Source organism: Ctenocephalides felis, unplaced genomic scaffold, assembly GCF_003426905.1.
Source record: "Ctenocephalides felis isolate EL2017-DRISC unplaced genomic scaffold, ASM342690v1 CF-g0.4_SCAFFOLD_03572, whole genome shotgun sequence".
NCBI lineage: Eukaryota > Metazoa > Arthropoda > Insecta > Siphonaptera > Pulicidae > Ctenocephalides > Ctenocephalides felis.
The window spans coordinates 20,901,016-20,924,041 of record NW_020539726.1 but is presented as its reverse complement, the minus strand read 5'-3'; the positions used below and the strand labels follow the sequence as shown (position 1 = coordinate 20,924,041).

The following is a 23,026-nucleotide window of genomic DNA, read 5'->3' as shown; positions in this document are numbered from 1 at the left end:
ATTTCATTGTTTTTCTGTCTCTATAATTATTTTATAATTGCGTTATAAATATTCACGATATACTATACGAAATATTTCAACTGAATACTTATATTGGTAAAAGTGTTTTTTAATCCACATTTAACCACTTTTTAATGGATAAGACGATTTCAACTGTAGATTATACAAACACTTGAGTATTTCAAATACACAGTTATAAATGACATATTTACATGAGAATTCATACTAATATTCATCAAAATAAAAGCTTTTTTATGATACCTTCAATAATTCATGAAATTGCTGAAGTGTTTACAATCAACTCTGACCTTTCATATTATAAAATTTTTGATGGTATATTGCACAAAAAGCACATAATTGTGAAAAGCATGTTTTGACAACTCATTCAAATTTTCCATGGAATATTTTTTTATTACTAGAGCTTGAGAGTGAGATTTAAATTTGTAAGGTTATATATCACAATTATGATTTATTTATTCATATAGTACTATCTGAGGCGTTGATTCAATAAATTTTTCAGTTCAGATTTTACGAAAATTTTAATGCTTTTTGAACGATTCTAGTATACATTTAAGTGGGAAAAATGATGATAAACATAATAAATTTTCTAAAATTCGTTATATTGATAAATCTCAGTGCCAACCACAAATTAATTTCATCAAGCCCATTTTTTTTATTTGCTCGATTTCCTCGGGGTCCTTTTCTGCGGCCATGTGTGAAACTCGGTGTAATTGCACCGCCTATTAACTATTCTTGGCATTTCGGGAAAGCCTGGCCCAAGTATTTCATTTATCTTTTCGGGCACGATCTCATTACTAGTGGATTGCTTCGTAAAAAGTCCGATCAATCTAATTCCAAATGTAGCGCCTGTACTCGCAGAGCACTGCGGTTCAAATCAACCGGCTGCGCTTGAATCAAGTGCTCTTTAAGGCTCCGAAGCCAAACTTTGAATTGCTTTTCGTGAAAATAATATGAGAAATCACAATTCAATATAATTTCGAGAACTCTACATTGTATTATAGATACTTACGTTGCACCTCAATTATGACTTAAAACACCTTATGTACAATTTTATGAACTTAAATTCTCCGACTGGTTTACAAAAAAGAATGATGTTAGTAAATATCTTAGTCATCAAATATTTCATCATAAGAATCATCCGGAATCAAATCTAGCTATATCAGACAATATCATCAATAAATCCGAGCGACTCATTTATCCAAGGCAACAATCAATCTCTATAGAATATTCTGGAAACAAAGCATAGGAAAATCAATCCAAAGCCTCGGTATTAGGTCTGTTCTCTTCGACAACATAATTCTGAAGTAGATTAATGCGAGCTGTTATTCATTGCCTGAGGGCTGGAAATGTGTGTTATATCTAAACTCCTCCGCGAAAGATGCGACGCGGTTTTGAGTACAGGAAATTAAACTAGGATCGTAAATTCAGAACAGACTGCGAAAATCCACATGGGGTTCCGGAAAAGGGATGATGGAGGTAGAAGGAATATTAATCCATCAATATTACCCATCTGGAGAATATATCATCATACCGAGATCTGAGCAGTAATAAGAAGACACAGTTTAAATGTCAAACGAGATAATATGAAACAAAGAGTTAAAAGTTTACTAATTTAGCAAGAGAGGAAAAACGGAAAATTTCGTATAAATGAACAAAATGACGCAGTGGCCTTATTTAAATATTGACTGTAGTATAACTTGATGAAAGATATAGTTTCAATCCTGTCAGATGTTGATTGCCCTAGTTTTGTCGCAATAATCAGTTCAAACGTGCATCGTGCCTTCAAAGGTTTATTTCGAGGATGTTTTTTATGTTTTGTTAGGGGTATACTCAATTGTATCCTCAAGATATCCTTGCATGTGTTGTTGAAATTTTCTTTTAAGCCCAAAATGCGCATAGCACAATTGAGTCATCTATTGTATTGCACTCTACAATGACATTGAACAAGCTCATAAAAATGTTATCTAGGAATGTAAAGTTACCCTAACGGGGCGAGTATATAATGCTGCAAGGACGTAATAACAGCATTAGTCAGTCGTCAGTTATTCTTATAATATAGTCTTCAATTTAGTCTTTAGTCAGTCATCTGTCGTCTTATCGTTCAGTCGATAGTTGACAGTTAATCAGATTCGTCGTTCAGTTAATTATACTAAGTGTACAAGATATAATGAAAGGAATAAATACATCAAAGACTTTTGTCTATTTATACTGTACAGACTTTATATTGCTAGCTGCAGAAAGAACTTACATATTGTGAGCATCATCGGTGAGTCCTTCTAGTATATTCCAGCATAACATGGTGGCAGCGGTGGGACAAACAGTCCTTATGAAATCACGTCATTAGATCTTATAAACTTAGTAATTTTTAGACATTAGATATTTAGATTTTCATACCATGAGCATCTCCGTAGAATTCTTTACCTGTCCACTCTTACTACTGCCTTTACCTCATTGCCATCTACGGTAGGTGTTTGTGACGTTACTTTGTGGAAATACTGGCTACGTGGGGTTTCACGTGAAAAGCAATGTTTCATTATTCTTTTTACACTATTTGCTTCAAGTTCTCCTCGTGTGGTGATTTTTTCCCTTTATTTTTCTATCCCGTTGACGTGCTACAAAGACGCCGCCTTGCTGACTGTGAGTTATAACGGCGGAGGAATGTCGATGAGCGCAGCCAAAATACACCAACGGTTCGGATCGATGCCAGGATTCGATTTTTCAAATAGACACATGGCTGGAAATCATCAGTAAATTGATTTATGGGAAGATAAAACTTCAATTGTTATTGTCGATTCATGAATTGTCTAACGACTATCTTAGATACTCGCTTAAAGTTTAAATAGCAACGTATTAGCATTTGTAGCTGTCAATTTCAAACATAAATGGAACAGATATTCTACATTTACTTGGTAAATTGATTAATTGAAATCTCTGAATTTTGATTGCAGCAGGTAGTTTTCATCTCAAATAAATATTAATATATGAAATATAATTTCATGTTCCAACGTTTTTTTGCAGAAGATAATTATTGATTATTTTTATTACCATAATGTTTACTTGCGAGAATAGAAGTACCAGCAATTTGCCTTAAGGCGCAGTGCCATGCACAACTTTTCATTATTCAAGTTTTTATTATGCTGATGAACTTTACGAGAAATTTTAGAAATTTTATATAAGCTCTCCGATTAAGTGAATAACACCTTCTGCACGTATAGTTGCGTCAATTCAGGTGGTGCAAGAGGAAAATAGAAAAGACCGATGGTGATTAGAAAAAAGCAGCAAGAGCAAACTTATAAAACAACAAATGAAAAACTAGTTGTCGGTTCTCGTACAATGTAGGAATTCGCCGTTCTGCTGCAATTAATGTTGGGAATAGAAAGTTCCGGGATTTTCTTTCGATGTTAAGAAGATAATTATGTTAATCTTGAATTTTTTAGATGATTACCGATTTATTGCATTAATAAGCGATTCTTGATCATCTTAACTTTCCTATAATTTAAAGAAAATTATGCTTTGGTCATACGATGTAATATAATAGTTCATTGTATATATCTGCACGTAATAATAATGATGATAGTGACAAAAGAATATCCATGAGATGAGTTCATCTCTAATTACAAATATATTATATTTTCATGAAAACAATATGCTCACTTGTTCTGCTTCCGTTTTAAAAAATATGAGGCTATAACAATGTATTATAAATCTATTGGAAATGGACAAATTTGAAAATCTCTTGCATAGAAAATATAAGTAAATTATTACCTATACATTTATTTCTGTTTCCCAAATTGAGCCATATTCAGAATGAATAAGAGAGACGAAAACAAACAATGATAAACATAACAGACAATTTATTAATTCACGAAATATACACAAATGAATTTTTCGCCAGCTCGAATTTCTCGAGAATCGTAAAAATATCTCGGAACAAGTTCCCCTCATGCCAATCTTACTTAATCTTATAAATTATTCCCCTCGCACAACTCGAAAACGAAGCAGAATTTCTTTCGCCTGAATTGCCATTCAATTCCTTAAAAGTTTGAACAACGATCTGCCATTATTCTATGTGTGAAACTGGCGGAATAATATGGGGGGACTGGTAATAAATAACATGGATTTCATTTAAAAATTTATTGAATTTTAAATTCGTTGTTTATATGCACATTTTTTAGTATTTAATAAATTGTTAGTCATTCATTTTTTGTCTAACAATTAACTGCTGACATATTTACTGTTGTCTGTACCGGGATTTGATCCGAGCACTTAAATTCAAGTCGAGCACTATTATATTATGTTTAAATAAATTTTAACTTTATTATCAATTATAAATATTGATTCAAATACATTCAGATTCAGAACTAATTTTTATTAAAAAATCTGCTTGTGGAGAAGTATACAATATGAGAATTATTAAATTAATGGAAGGCATTATTATTTAAAAAAAAAATCCAATTATTGAGGCCAAATGAATTAAATTGTTTTAGTCAATAGTAATATCTTCACACCCCAACTTCATCTTATAATTTCATTTCTATCATTCGACACAGTTTTATCTTTTTTTTCTACATTTTTTGCTGAAAAGCGAATAAAGCAACAATTCGTAATATTAGCATCCCAAACGAATAGAAGTTTAAGTCAGTTTTAATTGGACAAATTGCCCGACGCGGCGATTCTCCAGGGGATCAAACCGCTTCCATAAAACTTGGTGTTTTTTAATAGAGTTATTATAATTTATGCAAATAATTAAGCAAGAAGTACTCTGGCGAAACAGTTCAAGAGAATTTTTACGCAAAACGCGTATTGTTTTTTAAGCATTCGGTATGATAGAAATGAAGATTTCACAATGGAGAAGAACGAAATTATTTGAATAATTCAATAATTAAATTGCACACACAAACAAATATATATATATATATATATATATATATATATATATTAATATCGAACGACTTAGAAATTTCGTCTATCAAGTAAATTGTCTATATTGTAATTTTATTTATGTAGGAGAAACAAGCCAGAATTTAATTAAACGTTTATAATAACAATTCAAATAAAAACAATTAAAAAAATCCGAGACAATTTAAAACTATGCGTGCGGACCATATTTATACTTTAAAACTGGACTTTTCTAACCCGACTGTACTGCAATTCGAACAAAATTTATTTAAACGAAGAATTATAAAAGGATCTTTTTTAACTATTTTTAACAATAAGACAATAAATAAACGGAATGAACTTAACACGCTGTGCGACACAAATCTCTTTTATCTAGATAACATTTCCAAATTTCTCACAAAACAATGAAATTCGTTCCACACATGTGTAGAATATTTGTAAAAATATTTTTTAAAAAGTCTTTTCTCCATTATATCTCCAACCAGTCTACGAATAACACACTATCCATTTGTGATTTTTTAAATTAGCATTTTGTGAAAATATTGTGCATTTACTAGTTTAATGTTTATAATACATAGTGTAGTGCATTACCATATCCTGATACCATGGATTATTAAAATTTTTCAATTTAACACTAAGCTTAACTAATTATAAGTACTATTTACTTTTTTATTTTTTTTTTACTTCAATTCAATTGTTTTAGTTTTTAATTTTATTTTTAGTTTCTACTGAATGAAGGCTAGGATTATAGACGAAACGTATGGATTTTAAATAAATTTTTGAAAGAAATTTATGTTTTTATTGTCTACCGATTAGTAGACTTTGTTGATACATAGGTGAACATCAAATTCAGATTTATACAAAATATTTATACATATATAATTTTTTATGAAACTTTCTAGAAATGATGTCATATCTTAATGCATCACTACTGCCCGTCTAATAAAACAAAAACTATTGAACTTTACAAAGCATTCCATTTTTCGTATAATCCCAGGTTGTTTACCCTACGATTTTTTCCTCGACATGTATCATTACGAATAAAAGTAAATTAATTTATTTGCGTCTGGGACTATGTAATGTATGGTGGCATATAATATTTTTTAAGAAACATTGTCGTACTGCGTTTGACTGTGGGCGAAACAATGCTTCCTCATTATGCAAATAAAGTCTACGACGACAACGTAGCAGCAGTCAACCGTAGAGCTACACTTGAGCGTAGCTGAGAAGCAGGAAGGCAGACAGAAAAAGACTAAAGGTTAAAAATGTTAGTAAGAGAGCTTGAATAATAAAATTGAAGCAAAATATATGCATTAGGCGCAAAAGATTTTTCTTACTTATAGTAGCTTTAATTATTTAAAAAAATGTGATTTTGGCTCAAATTCTAATTTTTTTTTGCATTTAGAGCAAATTGTCATTCATGGGTTGTTCTTCATCCCCTAAACTCACAAATTTTTGTCTCACACATTAGAGATTGTATGCACGACAAACATTTGAACTGATTGTGAGTAAAATTTACTGTCAAAAATCATATTATTTTTATTTTTTTACTAGAAGTTGTTATTATGAAATTTTCAAGTATTTTGCCATTTACAGTCCTGAATAAATGCGCCAAATTTGATGGAAGTTGGCAACACACTAAAGTACATTTATTTCAAAGGAGACCTTAATTCATAGTTCAAAAAAAAGTTTTAATTCATAAAAACCTTGGATAATTGTCATTATTCATAGCGTGGTCCTTGAAATTATGTTTTTCACGATTATGGTTTCCAAGTTTAAAGGAACAAAATCAATAAAAATTACTACAATAACCAAAAAATGATCACAATACTACCAAAGCTCTGGGTTCCACTTAAAAGCTCATATTTTTCAAATAATGTGATATATTTTTTTTCTATTTTTTCTTCAAAATTTATAGATTATATAATTAATCAGCTACAAGTGTTTATTATTAGTAATCTTCTTACAATCAGCCCTTGATTTAAAAACGTGTAAGAATTCGCGCGAATACACAACCACACACTCCACCACTCTGAATTTTATATAGGAACTTCGCGAAGGGTTTGCAGGAATGATAATTCACAGGTCGGCGATTTGTTTTCCTTTAAAGAATAACACGGAGGGTGAAAATTCGTCGCGAACAATCAATATTTCTTTAGGAAAAGTTTCGTTTGTGTTTTATCTTAAACGGCGGCAAATACGATAAAACTTTTTCCAAAAAACATCGACTGAGTGAAAAAATCGATTTTAACTCTGAAGTTTTCAGAAAATTTCTTGTTGAATAAAATTTTGAATATTCTAGCTATATTAACGCACAGTTGCAGAAACTTAAATAAATAACTATATCAATTCTTTATAATATATATTCATTATTTATGCATAGACTCGTAAAATATGTGAAATTAATATAAAGTAGAGTGGGCCATTTAAAGTGGTAGCACCATTTAAAGTGGGAGCATATGTCTAGATAAAGCACATTTTTTTATTTCGGCTATAATTTGTTTTGGTACAAGGAAGTATGTTACAGCTATTTTAAATAGATTAATAAAAATATTTAACATTTTTATCAGAAACGGTTCTACTTTTTATCAGAAATGGTCCACCCTGTAAATATCTTTTTTCTCAAAGATTCAATATGATTTATGAGAATTGAATCTTTGTTTCGCAATAGCTCTGTATAATTTTTTTATGGTTCATAAGTTTCAATATCTAGATGTTAACAAAAAGTATCATGTTCCTTGATCGTTCTTATTAATTTTATCGAATAATATATTCAATATTCTACTATTCAAGGTATGTTTGAAGAAATTTGCATGCAAATTTACACAGGCTTTATTTAATTTCATCCCGATTCGCAAATACATTATTTTCTTTATTATCTTTTCTTAGAATCCCTTACTGAGTCAAAATATGGGAACGATAACAACAACGTCGGATGGGCGAGATAATAATTTTTATTTCTCATCTGAAATACAGAGGTTGCCAATCTCACACCTGTATGATTTTGACACTGATCAACCTATTTGAATGATTTCAAAAAATATTCGATTACTATTAGACGTTCCTATTTTTGCCAAAGACAGGTCCAGCCGTTTCGGAGATAAGGGACAAAAAGTGCAGAAAATGGCAATTCAGTTTTTGAAAGAACGGAGCATCCGATTCAAATGATTCAAACAAAATTTTACATGTATTGCCAGAGTGGAAAATTTATTATAGTTTTTCGAAAGCAGGTCCAGCAATTACGCAGGGTAAAAATTAAAAAAACGGTACTAGGTGATCTGAAATGCTCAAAACAAACCATTATAATTGATTCATATACATGCAGAAATATTGATACACAGATGATTGGTAGACACAGGTGTACAGATAGACAAGTTGAAAGGTAGATAGGCAGACATATAGAAAGGTAGACAGGTAAACAAGTGAAAAGATAGAGAAGTAGATTAGTGTGTTGGTAAACTGGTTGGCATGTATGGAGGTACAAACGTAGGCAGCTAGGTAGGTATGTTAGTTAGGTAAACAAAATAGACTGTTAGACAGGTAGACATAAACAATTCAGATACTTTTTGATTAAATCCATTATATCAAGAAATTCATGCATCTTGCCTTAAGGCAATTTCTATCTAGTTAATTTATTATTTTTGGTAAAATGGTGTGAACCAAGTAGTACAGAGTATACAAAATGTTGAGACGTAAAATTAACAAGTATTTGTTTAAGTCTTTTGCAATTGAATTATCCATTATCCAACACTTCTAGTTATTGATTGATACAAATATTGATTCTATTCTGAATATTTAAAAGGTTTATTTCCCCTGATTGGTGCGAACCGGAGATGTGAATGAATCGCTCCTCTCTCGTTTAGAGAAGGTTATTTGATTTCGTAATTAGTTTTTCTTTGCTCGAGGATTTTCGCAGTATTACGTTCGTCGTTGTGTTACTTGTTTTAGGCACGTGCTACGTTTTATAATATCAATTTACTTTTTCTCTATAAAGATAAATTACTTTTATTTTGGGCATCACTTTCTCATATAACGTTTTGAACCGTTGCGCCAAAGGTAAAATCTTTAAAATGATAAGAAATATGATATCAATTTTAATTTGCAACAAGAATTTACTTTGAAATCTGCGTCGAAGTAAAAGTTCGATTTTATATTACAAAACATAAAAACGTTAATACCCATCCAAGAATTAATTTTTGAACTTTATCGTTGAAACAATAGTGGTTCATTTGTTACGGAATAGTTGTGATAGAGTATTTGCATGCATTATCTCACGACGAGGCGTAGAAAGTTCAGATAGAATTATTATATTTTAAACTGCTCACAAGCGTGTATCGAAATGTCGAATTATTTGCAATTTTACGATGCAAAATCTTTGTATAGTTATGGAAATCGAATGCAAATTGCTGTCCCAGAGCCGTTGAATCTATGATTTGGGAAAGTTTTCTTTGCGACGTAGACAATTGCAAATTATCATATGGCTTTAGTTTGACACAGTTTCTGGGTAAATGATTTTGAAAGTTGGCTTTTTGTTGTAGATATAGAGAAATTTCAGTCGCGACAATATAAGTGTTCATTTAGTTCATATAACTTTCTGGTCAATAAATTAATACACTTTTTGCACACTAAAATTACTAGATCTTGTTCAAAGAACTGTTAGTATATATATGACTACTTTTGAAAGCATTGCAAATGCTTTCAAAATGCAATGCAAATTTACGATATTTTCTTAACAGCCAGGCATGGGGGTTCTGAGTTTCCCAAATGATTCGAATCAAACATTATTCTGTATAATTTGATAAGTTTACTACTCTCACTTTTATATTATTCTATTGTGGTTCATTAAAATTTCAATAGTCTTAACTAGATCCTAATAGACTCAATTGACTCTCTATTACCAGAAGAGGCTCATATAAATTTTATTATAACGTTAAAAATAGGGATTCTATTTGACCATATGGTAAAAGATTTGATCTTGCAATTACAAGTTTCTATTGCTGCTATTAATTGAAAAAATTATCAAATAGCAGTAATATATAAAAAAAATGTAACTAAAATATATCAAATATAGTAAGTTTTACCATTGGGTTTTCAAAAAGCGATGTTATGCAAGTATATGGCTTTTATGTGACTCATAGGTAAAAGCTAGGACACGGGATTTAAATAACGGTCGCATAAAAATACAAGTTTGCAAACTATTCATTGTTATATAATCTCTATTGAAATACTGCAAAACTACAGCATTTACAACCATTGCTCCCAGAAATAGTTTCGCAGTACTCAACTCGGCTATAAAAATTCATTCGCTTTTCCTTCCATTGCGTTAAGCGGTCGACAACGGGCAAACAAACAAATCCGCGGCTTTTGTATAAAGTTACACGAATTTAACCATAGTTACAGCGATCATTTGAGTTGGGAAACTCAGATTTAACAGTTGAAAACGAGCTGTGAGAATGTTTTTCAAAGAGCCATTGTCTATGTGTAATCATGCGCCTCGGGCCAGTATCATAGTACTATAATAGTTAGGCTGCGGACGTATGATCCACACAAAACATTTTTTTATTAAAGGCTTAATACCCACAACATTTAGCTTAAACTACAATCAATTTATATACATAATGGAATTTATTTTGGATTTTCATTTGGAAATATGTGTGCCCTAGGTGGAAAGTTTTTGGTATTGGTACTGTAAAAATTTTCTTTGTCATTGATGCATCATTTACTTTATTTGAATATTTTGGATATACAAGTATTTATAAGCACTTTTCAGTATTGCCTAATACAAATTTAAAATTTTCAGTAATATTTTACTAGTTTGTACATGAAAACCTACCCTAACGACTAAAAATACGACTGGACCGTGGACATTGTGAGTTTTTCGCAAAGATTTTTTGCGCACATTTGATACACGGTTATTTTACGAATCGGACGAAATTTTTCATTGAACCGTGTGTATGCGCTACTAAATAATAAAGGAGAAAGAACGCTTTGATTTGTTTTTGCTCGGATTCTGCTATATCAGATTTTTTGCTGAGGCACAATGAAAATATCGTATATCCTAGCTATAATTAACCTGGGTTTATTCGATACTGCTGTAAAGTAATAAAGAGAAAAATAATTTATATATTTATTGATCTACTAATGATTTTTAGGTTTTCTGATTATAATTTGATCTTTCTTTTCTAGTATGAACCTTTGCTCGATCACGCAAGCAGTGCTCCTTACATGCATCATGTGATTTTGTATGAATGTCAGGGCAACAATGGTGGAACAGGATTGGATTTGGAAACTATGTCAAGGGAACGTGGTAGACCCTGCTATCAACCAGATAGTCCGCCCCTGTCTTGTACCACTGTGGTGGCAACTTGGGCTAGAGGATCTGAGGTAAGGAGAAGTTATTTTTTAAAAAATATCTGGAAATGTTATTTAATAGGACACATGTCAAAGATGTTTGCGATTACTATATTATGTTCGGGAGTAGTCATATTGCCAGGTATTTTTATTTGTGTATCCTTCTATCATAGGCCAAAGGTTACCGCTCGAGTGCTTCTAATGGCAGTGTTCAATTTTGCGAGTCGGCCCTCCCTCGCTTGTAAATTACAATGCCATATTGAATATTCTATAACGCAATTAGTCCCAGTATTAAAATTCTCAGTAACGTACAACTATCCCATGCATATGTAATTAGGAATTATGTATGCATTGCTCAACACAACAAACGTTCGCATATAGTGTCCCACGAATTGAAAGAAATAAGATGCAATTAGCTAACGATAGGAAATCAAAAGTTGTGACACAGAAGTCTACATCCTTGAACAGATGAGAGAATATGTCTCAGGAACGAGAGTGAATGTTTGCTGATTGTGTATTGATACAGGACTGGACTGTTTGATATTAAGACTGAGATATATATCAAAACTTTAGATCATTATTTAAGGAAACGAGGTTTTCAGCAACTGTTGTATGTTGTCATTCATTGCCATATATTACCATATCATAATTAAGAAGTATTCAGGCAATTGGAGGTACAGTGATGACGTGAGATACAGTTTTACGCTAATTTATGTTACCAAACTGATCTGTAGTTAAAGGCAGCAAAAAATCTGCTCTAGCTTTACAGTTATTTTACGTTTTATGAAAACCCAGAGTTGACTGTGGGAACTCTATTTTAGTTGTATAATGAAAAAATCAAGTAAAACTAGTTGGTTTGGTATTTAGCCTTGAGGCAAATTACATGAACTTCCCGATATGTGTAAATAATCGACTTAATCAAAAAAAAAGTGTAAATAATATACTTCATCAATCCTACTTAAAAAAAAACGATAATAATTTTAGCAAAGTTTGACGAATTTTTAAAATTAAACTACTTGTTGTAAGGCCGTAATATTACAGTAAGTTCTATAAGACCATGATGTATATCGCCAAAAAAGTTCCATGAAAAAAGGCTTAAATTTTTTTTTAACAGTTAATTACAAGAAAACGGCTCGGTAGATTTTCACCTAGAATTAATCAGCATCATTCCCAAATGATATCTTTCGAACAGTTTTTGATTTTTCAAAATCGGTTCGGTAGGATGAGCTTAAATGTGGACGAAAATTTAACACTTTTTTTCAACAGTTAATTACAAGAAAACGGCTCGGTAGATTTTCACCTAAAATTAATCAGCATCATTCCCTAATGATATCTTTCGAACAGTTTTTGATTTTTCAAAATCGGTTCGGTAGGATAAGCTTAAATGTGGATGAAAATTTAACACTTTTTTTCAACATTTAATTACAAGAAAACGGCTCGGTAGATTTTCACCTAAAATTAATCAGCATCATTCCCAAATGATATCTTTCGAACAGTTTTTGATTTTTCAAAATCGGTTCGGTAGGATGAGCTTAAATGTGGACGAAAAGTTCAACACTTTTTTTCAAATTACAAAGAAACGGCTTGGCAGATCGTTGCACAAATCGTCCTCACCGAAATACATCAAATGGCTTTTAAATTTCTAAAATCGGTTCAGGCGTTTTTGAGAAAACGTCGATCAAAAGTCTAATTTTGACAAATGCCAAAAAGACCATACTGATTTTTGCAAACTTTGACGAATTTTTAAAGCTGAACCAGTTGTCGTAGGGCCGTAATATTTTAGTATGATCTAGAAGACTATGGTATCTATCGTTAAAAAAATAATCATAAAAATCGTCGAAATTTTTTTTTTTTAAATTTTATTACAAGAAAACGGCCCGGCCGATCTCTACCAAAAACTAATCAGCACGATTCCCAACCAATATCTTTCGAACGGTTTTTGAATTTTCAAAATCGATTCATAACTGCGGGCTAAAACGTGGACGAAAGAGTTTTCACTTCTCTGCTATTTACGAAAAAACGGTTTGGCCGATCGTCGCACAAAACTGACAAACAATAGTCCTCATCGAAATACATCGAATGGCTTTTAAATTTTTGAAATCGGTCCAGCCGTTTTTGAGAAAACGGCGATTTACGGCAAAAAATCTGTTGGTGCACACGCACACACACACACACACACACACACACACACACACATACTTTTTCCAAATTTGGTCTCATTCGATTCAGAATGGCTTGAAACGTCGAGAAAACATAAAATTAGCGAATCGGATTTTTTTATGAAAACATAAACTTCTCCTTCGGGAAGTTAATAATATAAAGATAAATTGTAGAAAGTATGCGTACTAATTGGAGATAATGTAAAAATATTTTGAAAATAAGCAATTTTTTACACACTTAGGATTTCAACTTTTGAGTTGAATGGTGTGCAGGTCTGTTTATGGCTTGTCCACTTAGGATGTCAACTTCTCAATTACCAAGGATTTTATTTGGAGAATAAAAGTTATTAGTTAGTTTTTCATTAGTGAATTATTGATGTAGAAGTATTTCTATTTTCCACTCATATGGGGACAGATTATTCTGTTTATTGTCAATTAGATCATATCATGTCATGTTGTTCTGGTACACGTAGTCCGCATTCCATCTCCATATAACTGGTCACAATTATTTATATCTATATTTCGAGATAAATGATTAGGTTTAGAACAATTCTACATTCATAAATTATATTTTGTTTAATGATTTAAGTTCAAATTTTAGGTGAACTGACACCTGAGAGAGATGGCAGTTCTATTTTTTTTTTGGTTGAAAAATTTATATGTTCGGTTAACATAGTCTTGAATTGTTTGATATTTTTTGAGTTATATTTCTATACTTGCTTAGGTAATATCGAATCTGTTTCCCAAATATTATTTTTTATTTCATCAAAATATTCAATATTCTATTCTGTACATATTGCATTGTTCGTGCCTTGAGCTCAAATGTTGACGTGGAATGTTGCAAATTGGTTTCCCATCATCATAATGCAATATATAACTATCGGATAGTTTAGCAAGCAAAACCAAATGCGAAGATTATTTCGATATTTCAACGTTAGTAATACTATGCAAGCGTTATTGACGGGTATTACTTCCTAAGCGAGAAAATTGCCCTCTGTGCCATTTTGTAAATTGTTTACACTTTGAAGAACAAACGTTGGAAGTATGCCATTCTAAAGAATAAACCTGAAATAGATAAAATAAATTTTTTACACTTGTGATTCAATTTCTATTTATATCGCATAAAATTATTCCATTACTGTTACAAATTGCTTACTAGATACTAATTCCGAACCAATCTATATTCAATGATTGGGGTACTATAATATTATTCCATATACCGCTAACGAGGCAAGACATTAATATTATTGATATGTAGTCTACCGAGCGAGCAACTGGAGAGACAGGTAATAATAATGAACAAACCATATGAAATATTTCAACGGTTATCGATTCGACAAATCCGATATCGTTATAATTACCTAGAACGACTGCAAGTCGTAACTTATGACGAAATGTGGCAAGATTTTTTTCTCTCGTATTTTTCTGCAGTGCGAGTTGGGCGTCACCTCACTACTAAGGACTCCATGCGCAACCGTTGCACTTAAATTAAATAAGTCAATAATTTTTTTTTATTTAAAAATTAAGTCAATTTGTTTTGGAGTTAGTTGCGATTATTATAATCATATTAAATAATAACCAGTTATATTGCCAACCAGTAATAAATAAAAAGTAATAAATTTCTTAAAGTAAATCGAATGCCAATTACCTACTATTTTTGTATGGATATTTAGATTATCTTAGTATTCAAATATAATATATATATTTTATGAAATCTAACACATTTTTTATTTGCAACTAAAATTACAACTGTCCAGTTAAGGACATTTAGCAAATTTGTGGAATTTACAATTAAATTGTCATACGTAATAGGGACATTGTGTAATATCGTGACATGTTGGGAAAACAACTCAATAGTTGTTTTTCCATTCGTTATAAATAATATTTACAATATTTTAATGATAATAATATAAACTTAACTATTTTCTTATAGATAATTTTTTATAAGTAATAAATAAGTTATTACTAATTTAATTGAACTATAATAATTAATTAATTTGATTGAAAGTTTTATTAATTCATTCAATGTGTATGTGTTTAATTTAACAAGTTTGATCAAAATAACTCCTACTAGAATTTTTATTACATTTATGCTTATAACAAACTTTGCTTACTTATTTGCAACCATATAAAAATGATAATTTCACTTAATTACCGGCAAATTGTGACATATTCTGTACATTCTGGTTATCGTATATTTATAAAAATGTAATCATGTAATTTTTTACTAAACTCTGATAATAATTATTTTATGACTTATTACAAAATTAATTTTTTGGTCGATCTTGCGCACGAAAATAATTATTGGTAGTTAACTTCTTAATATTTCAAAAAAATATTTAGCATCATTTTATTTTGTCAAACAAATATCGTAATTTTGATTATTTAGTATCATTTTATTTTGTCAAACAAATATCGCAATTTTGAAAATTCAGGATCATTTTATTTTGTCAAACAAATATATTGATTTTGAATAGATAGAAACTCAGTTTTTTGGTCGATTTTGTGCTCGAAAATAATGTGGTTAAACTCCTAATATTTAAAAAAAAAATAGTATTAATTTATTTCACACAAATATCAAATACAAAGTTGAGGTGTATGGAGTCCTTAAACGCACAAAGATGATTTTATCAGCGAAACTGTTCTCGGGCAACTTTATCGATGACAACAGATCGCACCTAATAAATAGGCCCTGATAACGCCCTCAGAATTAACTTAAGTCGATCGCAAGTTACACAAATCTTTAAGACGATATTGAAAGTGTTTATACAACGAGAAATATTATTAGGAATTGCTACAAATAGATCTAAATTTAATGAGTTTGTATCATATTATTAATGGATTTTTTATTAAAAACAAATGAACACCTTCATAATGTAATCCTTCTTTTACAATAAATCATATTCTTTTTTCGCCAGCAATGCGTACGTTGAAAGTGGAACAATTTTGTGTCGAAACAAAGATTTCGGTATAAATACCGTTTGCAAAATTAAATTAAATAAAAATCCCATTTCCGCAAGTAACTTTTCCATTAGTGACGCCGCAAAATAAATGGAAAACGATGAAACTTGGAATCAGATGTAAAAGTAATTCAACGATTTTCCAACACGCACACCGGGGCTGAGATTGTTCACTATACCTACCTATATCATGTTGATTGAAGATATATTTGGGGTAACAAAGATTTTTGATGGAATTAAAATTTTGTAATGATAGCAGAGATATGTAATATCTAAATTTATTAGTGTTGGTGTATATATGTTGCAGCAATGCCTACGAGAGGCGATTTTTACTTGAAGTTGTATTTGAGATCTATAAACTTAGGTAGAAATTTTATATACTGCTTGATATCGTGATGTCACAGGACTCAATCATTACATTACGACGGGCTTATTGTTATTGAATGTGTAAACTGTTATGATTTTTTTGTACGTGATTGCTCTGTAATTTGTTTACGTAGTTATGAAATTTATTTAAACTCTCCTTTGATACTCAGGTTGTTGGGTTATAATTTAACCCTCGTAGCTGTGGACTATATTAAACACTGATTTATTGTTAAATTATGTATTTGTTGCAGTTCTAAATTACAATCACTGATTTTGTCACTAAGTTATATAGAAAGAAGATATATTTGTTGGTTATTTATTATACATGCTGTTCCGCGGACTTTACTTTTAGAAGTGAACAACTAGTTCAATTTAAACACTGCGCTACCCCCTCTACCAGGGGTAGCAACCATTCCGTGTAAAGTTTAATGCCCTGAAGGTTGTCACCTTCATGGCCTATATAATAAAACGAGAATACGTTCGAACAGCTCTTTTGAACAAGAACAAGTATTGTCAATATAAACTTATCCGTCATCTTTACGAAGTTATCCATGTTAGGATGATATTATATTTCTTGACCATAGTTGTCAAATGATTCATACATTATTTATTCAAACAGATTCAAAATCTTCTTCATAGAAACTCTCTCTTTCCAAATCAGACTAACCAGAATTGTTCAAAAATATAAATCTTGACTATGAAAAGATTTCATAGTCACTAAAGCCCACAATTCCCCTTTCAACTCTAATTTGACTTGACACTTTCCCGTGTCGGAGTGAAATTAGAGCCTCATTCTATAACTATATCGTGACTTATTCATATAGTTCTGTGTACATCTCTTCGCACATGCATTCTCTCACGATAAATTATCACTTATCACCGAAGCACTGAGAAATTCCGCCGCTTTTAGTCTCATTCCTTACGTGAGCGCTAAATGGATGCCGACGTAGTACAAACGGCAAAACCTAGTCTAACATACGAGATGGGTAACTAGACTAGACCTGGGATTCTGAACCGTGCATACAAGGTCTTATTTAATGAAACTTTTATGATTTATTACAACTTATCAAGTACGTGTTCTAATTAATTCGTTTTTTTAGAAACTGACAAAATTTAAAGTTTCACTATCGATTAAATAGACGTCTATCCAAACAAGATAGTCTGCAAAGAATACAAAAATTATTGATCTCACCTAGTTATATTTATATTATATTTATTTTAGATACTATTATATGTTTGTTTTTTACAACATTTTGTATAATATTAACTACGGGTAACTTCCCGTAGGGTAAGATATAGTAATGAAAATTTTTTCAGACCTTTACTTTTCAGGGTTTCTGAACATTTTGGCATACCTTTTAAAATGTATGTATGTGTGTGTGTGAGTGTGTGTGTATGTTTGAATACAATTTTTCATCCACAATATCAGGAGCAGGGATCAATTGATTTGAATGGTTCAAAAAACATTCAATTTGTATTGATGGGGAGATGTGATGATTAGTGTTTGGCAAATGCAGATTTGGCATTTCCTGAGATACGGAGAGAAAAGCGCAAAAACAACCAGCTTTTCAGAGAAGGTCATAATCGATTAGAATATTAAAAAAATATTCGATTCGTATTGATTGAATAAATAATTCATTACATTTTTGCGAATTCATCACATTTACAGCGGTTTCGGAGAGAGAAAACTGAACAATGAACAATGAACAGAGAAAATGAGAGGACGGCGCACCCGATTAGAGTGATTTTCAGTGTAAAGAAATGTACAAAGGTTGTGAGCATTTATATTATCTAGATTTATAAAATACGATGATGAAATTTACAATATATAGTATAATTATAATTATAATTATAATTGTTATTACTCATTGTTAAATTATTATTGATGATTGATTATTTTTGTTTCACGAATGTTTACTGTACGAGAAGTTCTTGCAATTTGCCTCAAGGCACTGTGCCATGCACCACAAGTTTAACTTCCCGTAGGGTAAGTTATAGTAACCGCAAAAAAATCGAACATGAAAATATTTATAATCTTATCAAAGGTTTTTGAATATTTTGGTATATCTTAGAAACATGGGGTGCGTGTGCGTTAATGTGTGTGTGGATGTGTATGTGTGTGTGTGTGCGGATACAAATTTTCGTCGACGATTTAGGGAACACCGATCAACCGATTTGAATATTTCAAAAAACATTCGATTCATATTAATAAGGAGTGGTGCTGAATAGATTTTGGCGAAGGCAGGTCTAGCCGTTCCGAAGAAATGGGGCACAAAGTGCCAAAAACGGTAACTCAGTTCCGAGCGTCCGATTTCAATAATTCAAGAAACTTTTTACTTGTATTGATAAGATGAAGAACTGATTAAATTTTTAGAAAGGCAGGTCCAGCGGTTATGGACCCTCAATAAAAATAAGTTACAAAATGTCATTTGGCGGTCAAAAATGTTTATTGGGCATATGTACATCAAATTATCAGATAGTTTATAGAGATTTTAATAATGTGTACACATTTTGTGTAATTTTTTTTTGGGTTCCGTACCAAGATTTTTAATTACGGTACCAGAAGTTCCAGCAATTTTGCTTAAGGCACGATGCCATGCATCCCACTAGTTGTTTTATATTATAGCCCAGTAGTATAGATTTTCCGCTAGGAGTATCTACTAATACCTAATCAAAATGCGCTCATTGTTTTATGTACGCAGATCGCGTAATAAACATTTCAATCAATAAAAATTGAAAATTTATCATCCAATGTAATTTAGAAAATTTTCAATAAATGTCTTCCCTCAAAATGATTCAGAATCCTCGCACTACATAAGAATAGACGCGCTGGCTGCCTGGTTATATATTAGTACATGTGCCAGCTTGTAAATCCTGGTCGATGCATTTAGCAGAGCGACGTATTGGAACAGAACACCAGCCAGGCATCCGCTGCCGCTGACGTTTTCCTCGAATTTTCCTCCTTTCCCGTGGGATGCTCCTCGAGATTTCGAGCACAAAAGCCCGAAACAACGTTCCGAGATATCGAGGAAGAATAGGAAACGACGGAAATAAATCGCGAATAGAGCAGCGAAATAGGAAAACTCGGTCGCTGGGTCGATATTGTTCGAGAGAGCGAAGTAAAGTGTTTTACCTTACCTTCCGCGTAGATGAAATTCACATTCGTTTGCTGAGTGTCAAAATAGATTGGCGGATAGTCTAACGGCTCGAAAGAATTTTGCTAAAATATCAACTTACATTTACTTGCTTTGCAAATGATTAATTTTTTATTTTTTTATCTATATCCTAACTAGTGGTGCATGGCATTACACCTTAAGGCAAATTTCTGGAATTTGTCGTACAAAAAATGAACATTTGCAAAATAAAAATAACCAATCATCAATAAAAAATAGTCGATCATCAATGAAAATGTGTCAATAAGTAATTACAATTGTTTTAAATATTTTAAAATAATCAATAAAAATACTATACATTTTATCCTCATATTTTATAGATCTAATATAATATAAGTGCTTATATTTGGGCGACGACCTTTAAATATGTTCACCTACAAGAATGAAAACATAAAAAAAACACCGTCCATACAAGTCATATTCTTTTGAATGACTCTCCTATTCTTTGCACTTTTTGCTCTGCATTACCAAAACCGTTGGACCTGCTTCCGCAAAAATGTAATAAATTATTCAATCAATCAATACGAATCGAATGCTTTTTTAATCATTCTAACCCTCTCAGAATAGCTTATTAAATTTGACTCAATAGCTATTCCGAGGATTTGGTACAATTGAGTATATTAGATGTTATCTGCCCGGTCGGATGGTGGCTTGAGTCCGGAATTCTCAGATCGCTTTAGGAATTGGATGCTGGGGAAGGAATTCACTCGAAAAGCACAAATAGAAACACTGGCTGCGATTAATAAAATATTTATTTAAACAAATAACATCTAACACTCCGAAAATTCAACAAACTCATACGGAAAAACAAGTGAACAAAGTACGTGAAACGCAAGCGAGCCCTCATAAACGCTCATGATTAGCGTTTATACGCAAATCTTCTAATTTCGGAATTGCCAGAGATTTTTAGTGTTATCCAACTCTGACAAAGGTAGTGCCATCTTCTGTCGTTCTGGCGCAAACACTTATATTTGTGACAATTTACAAATATATATAGAACTTTTTATAAATTTTCCATCGACCCTCAGTTTAAATAGTTTGTTATCGGCGTGGGTGCCTCGCATGAAGCGCGTACATATATGCGACAAAGCGTTTTATCTTCTGTCATACCTATAACAGGGCGTGTGTTCTAACATGTCTTATACATTACTTATCTAAAGGGTCATATGCACTTGGCTATACAAACTTCCAAAGTTAAATTACACACTTATGAGTGGTACATTGATAAGAACTTAGTCGCTGATTGCGCAAATTGGAGTGTAGTATTGTTATCTTAGAATAATTAGAAATATCTAATACATTATTGCTTACAGTAAAGGTAATTGTAAATATTACCATTACCATATAGGTCACTTGTTTAGCTAATGCAAATTATGAGAAAAATTTATATTTGATTTTCCAACTTTCAACGAACGCCAAACAAAAACTATGCAATCGATTAAAAAACTATTTGTACTAATGGACTTCGAAACTGCCTACTATCTATTAATAAAAGGTGAGCAAGCAAACCTGAAAATTCAATTGTATCCATCTAATCTAGAAACCGCACTTATTTAGATGCCTTCCTAATAGTTACCATTAATTGGTATTTTTTTCTCAAATGCGGAGAAGTATCTTCTTGGTAGTTTCTGTCCAGAATCACAAACACATCAGATGTATTAATATGGCAGGAGTGTACAGATTATGCATGCACATCATACGATTTCTCCTTCACCCTTCGGTTACGGAACCCTGGCCAATTTAAAAAGCAGCGCCTATCAATCTATATAATTTGTGTCTTTAACAAAAAGCGTCCTCGCCGTAATAATACGTGGAAAGCTCTAACAAAAAATATGTAAATTGTAGCGTAAGCTTCCAAGTCTAAAATAATAAGCTCGGAGACCGTGCACGTATAGTTTGTGCCGGGGCGGTTTTCTTTGCGATTATATGAATTTTGTATCAATAAAGTAGTCCGTCGTATCGAAGCTATGTGCCTCGGGCGATGCAAAGCGTATTCAGAAAATCTAAAGCATTGGCGAACAACTAGAACTTGAGGCGATAAATAATTCGATAAATAATTTTATAAATTATATAATATATAGAAATTATATCATTCATATATTCTTATTTTATAACAAATATATTTAGTGACAAAACCAAAAGTTTTGTTTTTAAATCAAAAATATAGAACAAGGTAAAAATTTGAACAAAAATGCAGCTTTGTAGCCAAAAGTTATTATGAAGTAATACGAAATGTATTAGAAGCATCAGCGAGTTAAATATCCCAATGAGCATCGTTTTCAAAGAAACTTTGAATAGAAATTCAGAGTAAAACGCCCACAAAAAGACGATGATTCTCCAGGTGTCTATAGTTATTATGAAGTAATAAGAGATATATTAGAAGCACCAACGAGTTAAATATCCCAATTAGCATAATTTTCTAGGAAAATCTGAATAGATTTTCAGTGTAAAACGTCCACGAAAAGACGATGATTTTCCAGGTACCTATAGTTATTATGAAGTAATAAAGAGATGTATTAGAAGCATCAACGAGTTAAAAATCACATTTAGCATCGTTTTCTAAGAAAATCTGAATAGAAGTTTTGTGTAAAACGTCCACAAAGAGACAATGATTCACTAGGTAATTATAGTTATTATGAAGTAATAAGAAATATATTAGAAGCATCAGCGAGTTAAATATCCCAATTAGTGTAAAATTCAGTGTAGAATGTCTACACCAAAAGACGATGATTCATCAGGTTAAAATGATTAATGGAATTGGCAAGTGGCGGATAGTTTAAAATTTAAAAATAAAGTACATAGATCTAATACATACGTTGAAAATTTGTGTTTGGAGCCTCTTCGTAAGCTCACTAAATCTCAATGACAGAAATCTAGATGAAAAATTATGTAATTACTATAATAATTTTTACGAAACAGGCGTTTGTGATTAGAGGTTGAAAATTTAGGGTTTAGGTGAATAAAAAAAAACAATTAGGGTAGTGAACCCTTACCACCTGCAATGCAAATTAGCGAAAACCTTTCCGGATATAGACCTAAAAGTTTCCCAAATTTTCACACCGATTGAATGTATAGTAGTCAGACAGACTCATATACA

At 31.5% G+C, this 23,026-nt stretch overlaps 1 protein-coding gene across 1 annotated transcript in view; it reads left to right on the top strand.

Moving 5' to 3' along the window:
* The window catches only part of LOC113387656 (MOXD1 homolog 2-like), a 300,484-nt gene that overhangs the window by 254,905 nt on the left and 22,553 nt on the right, over positions 1–23,026 (top strand). The window contains exon 4 of the mRNA XM_026625014.1: positions 11,107–11,304. Coding sequence (XP_026480799.1) covers positions 11,107–11,304 — 198 coding nt within the window. The remainder of the gene's footprint in view (positions 1–11,106; positions 11,305–23,026) is intronic.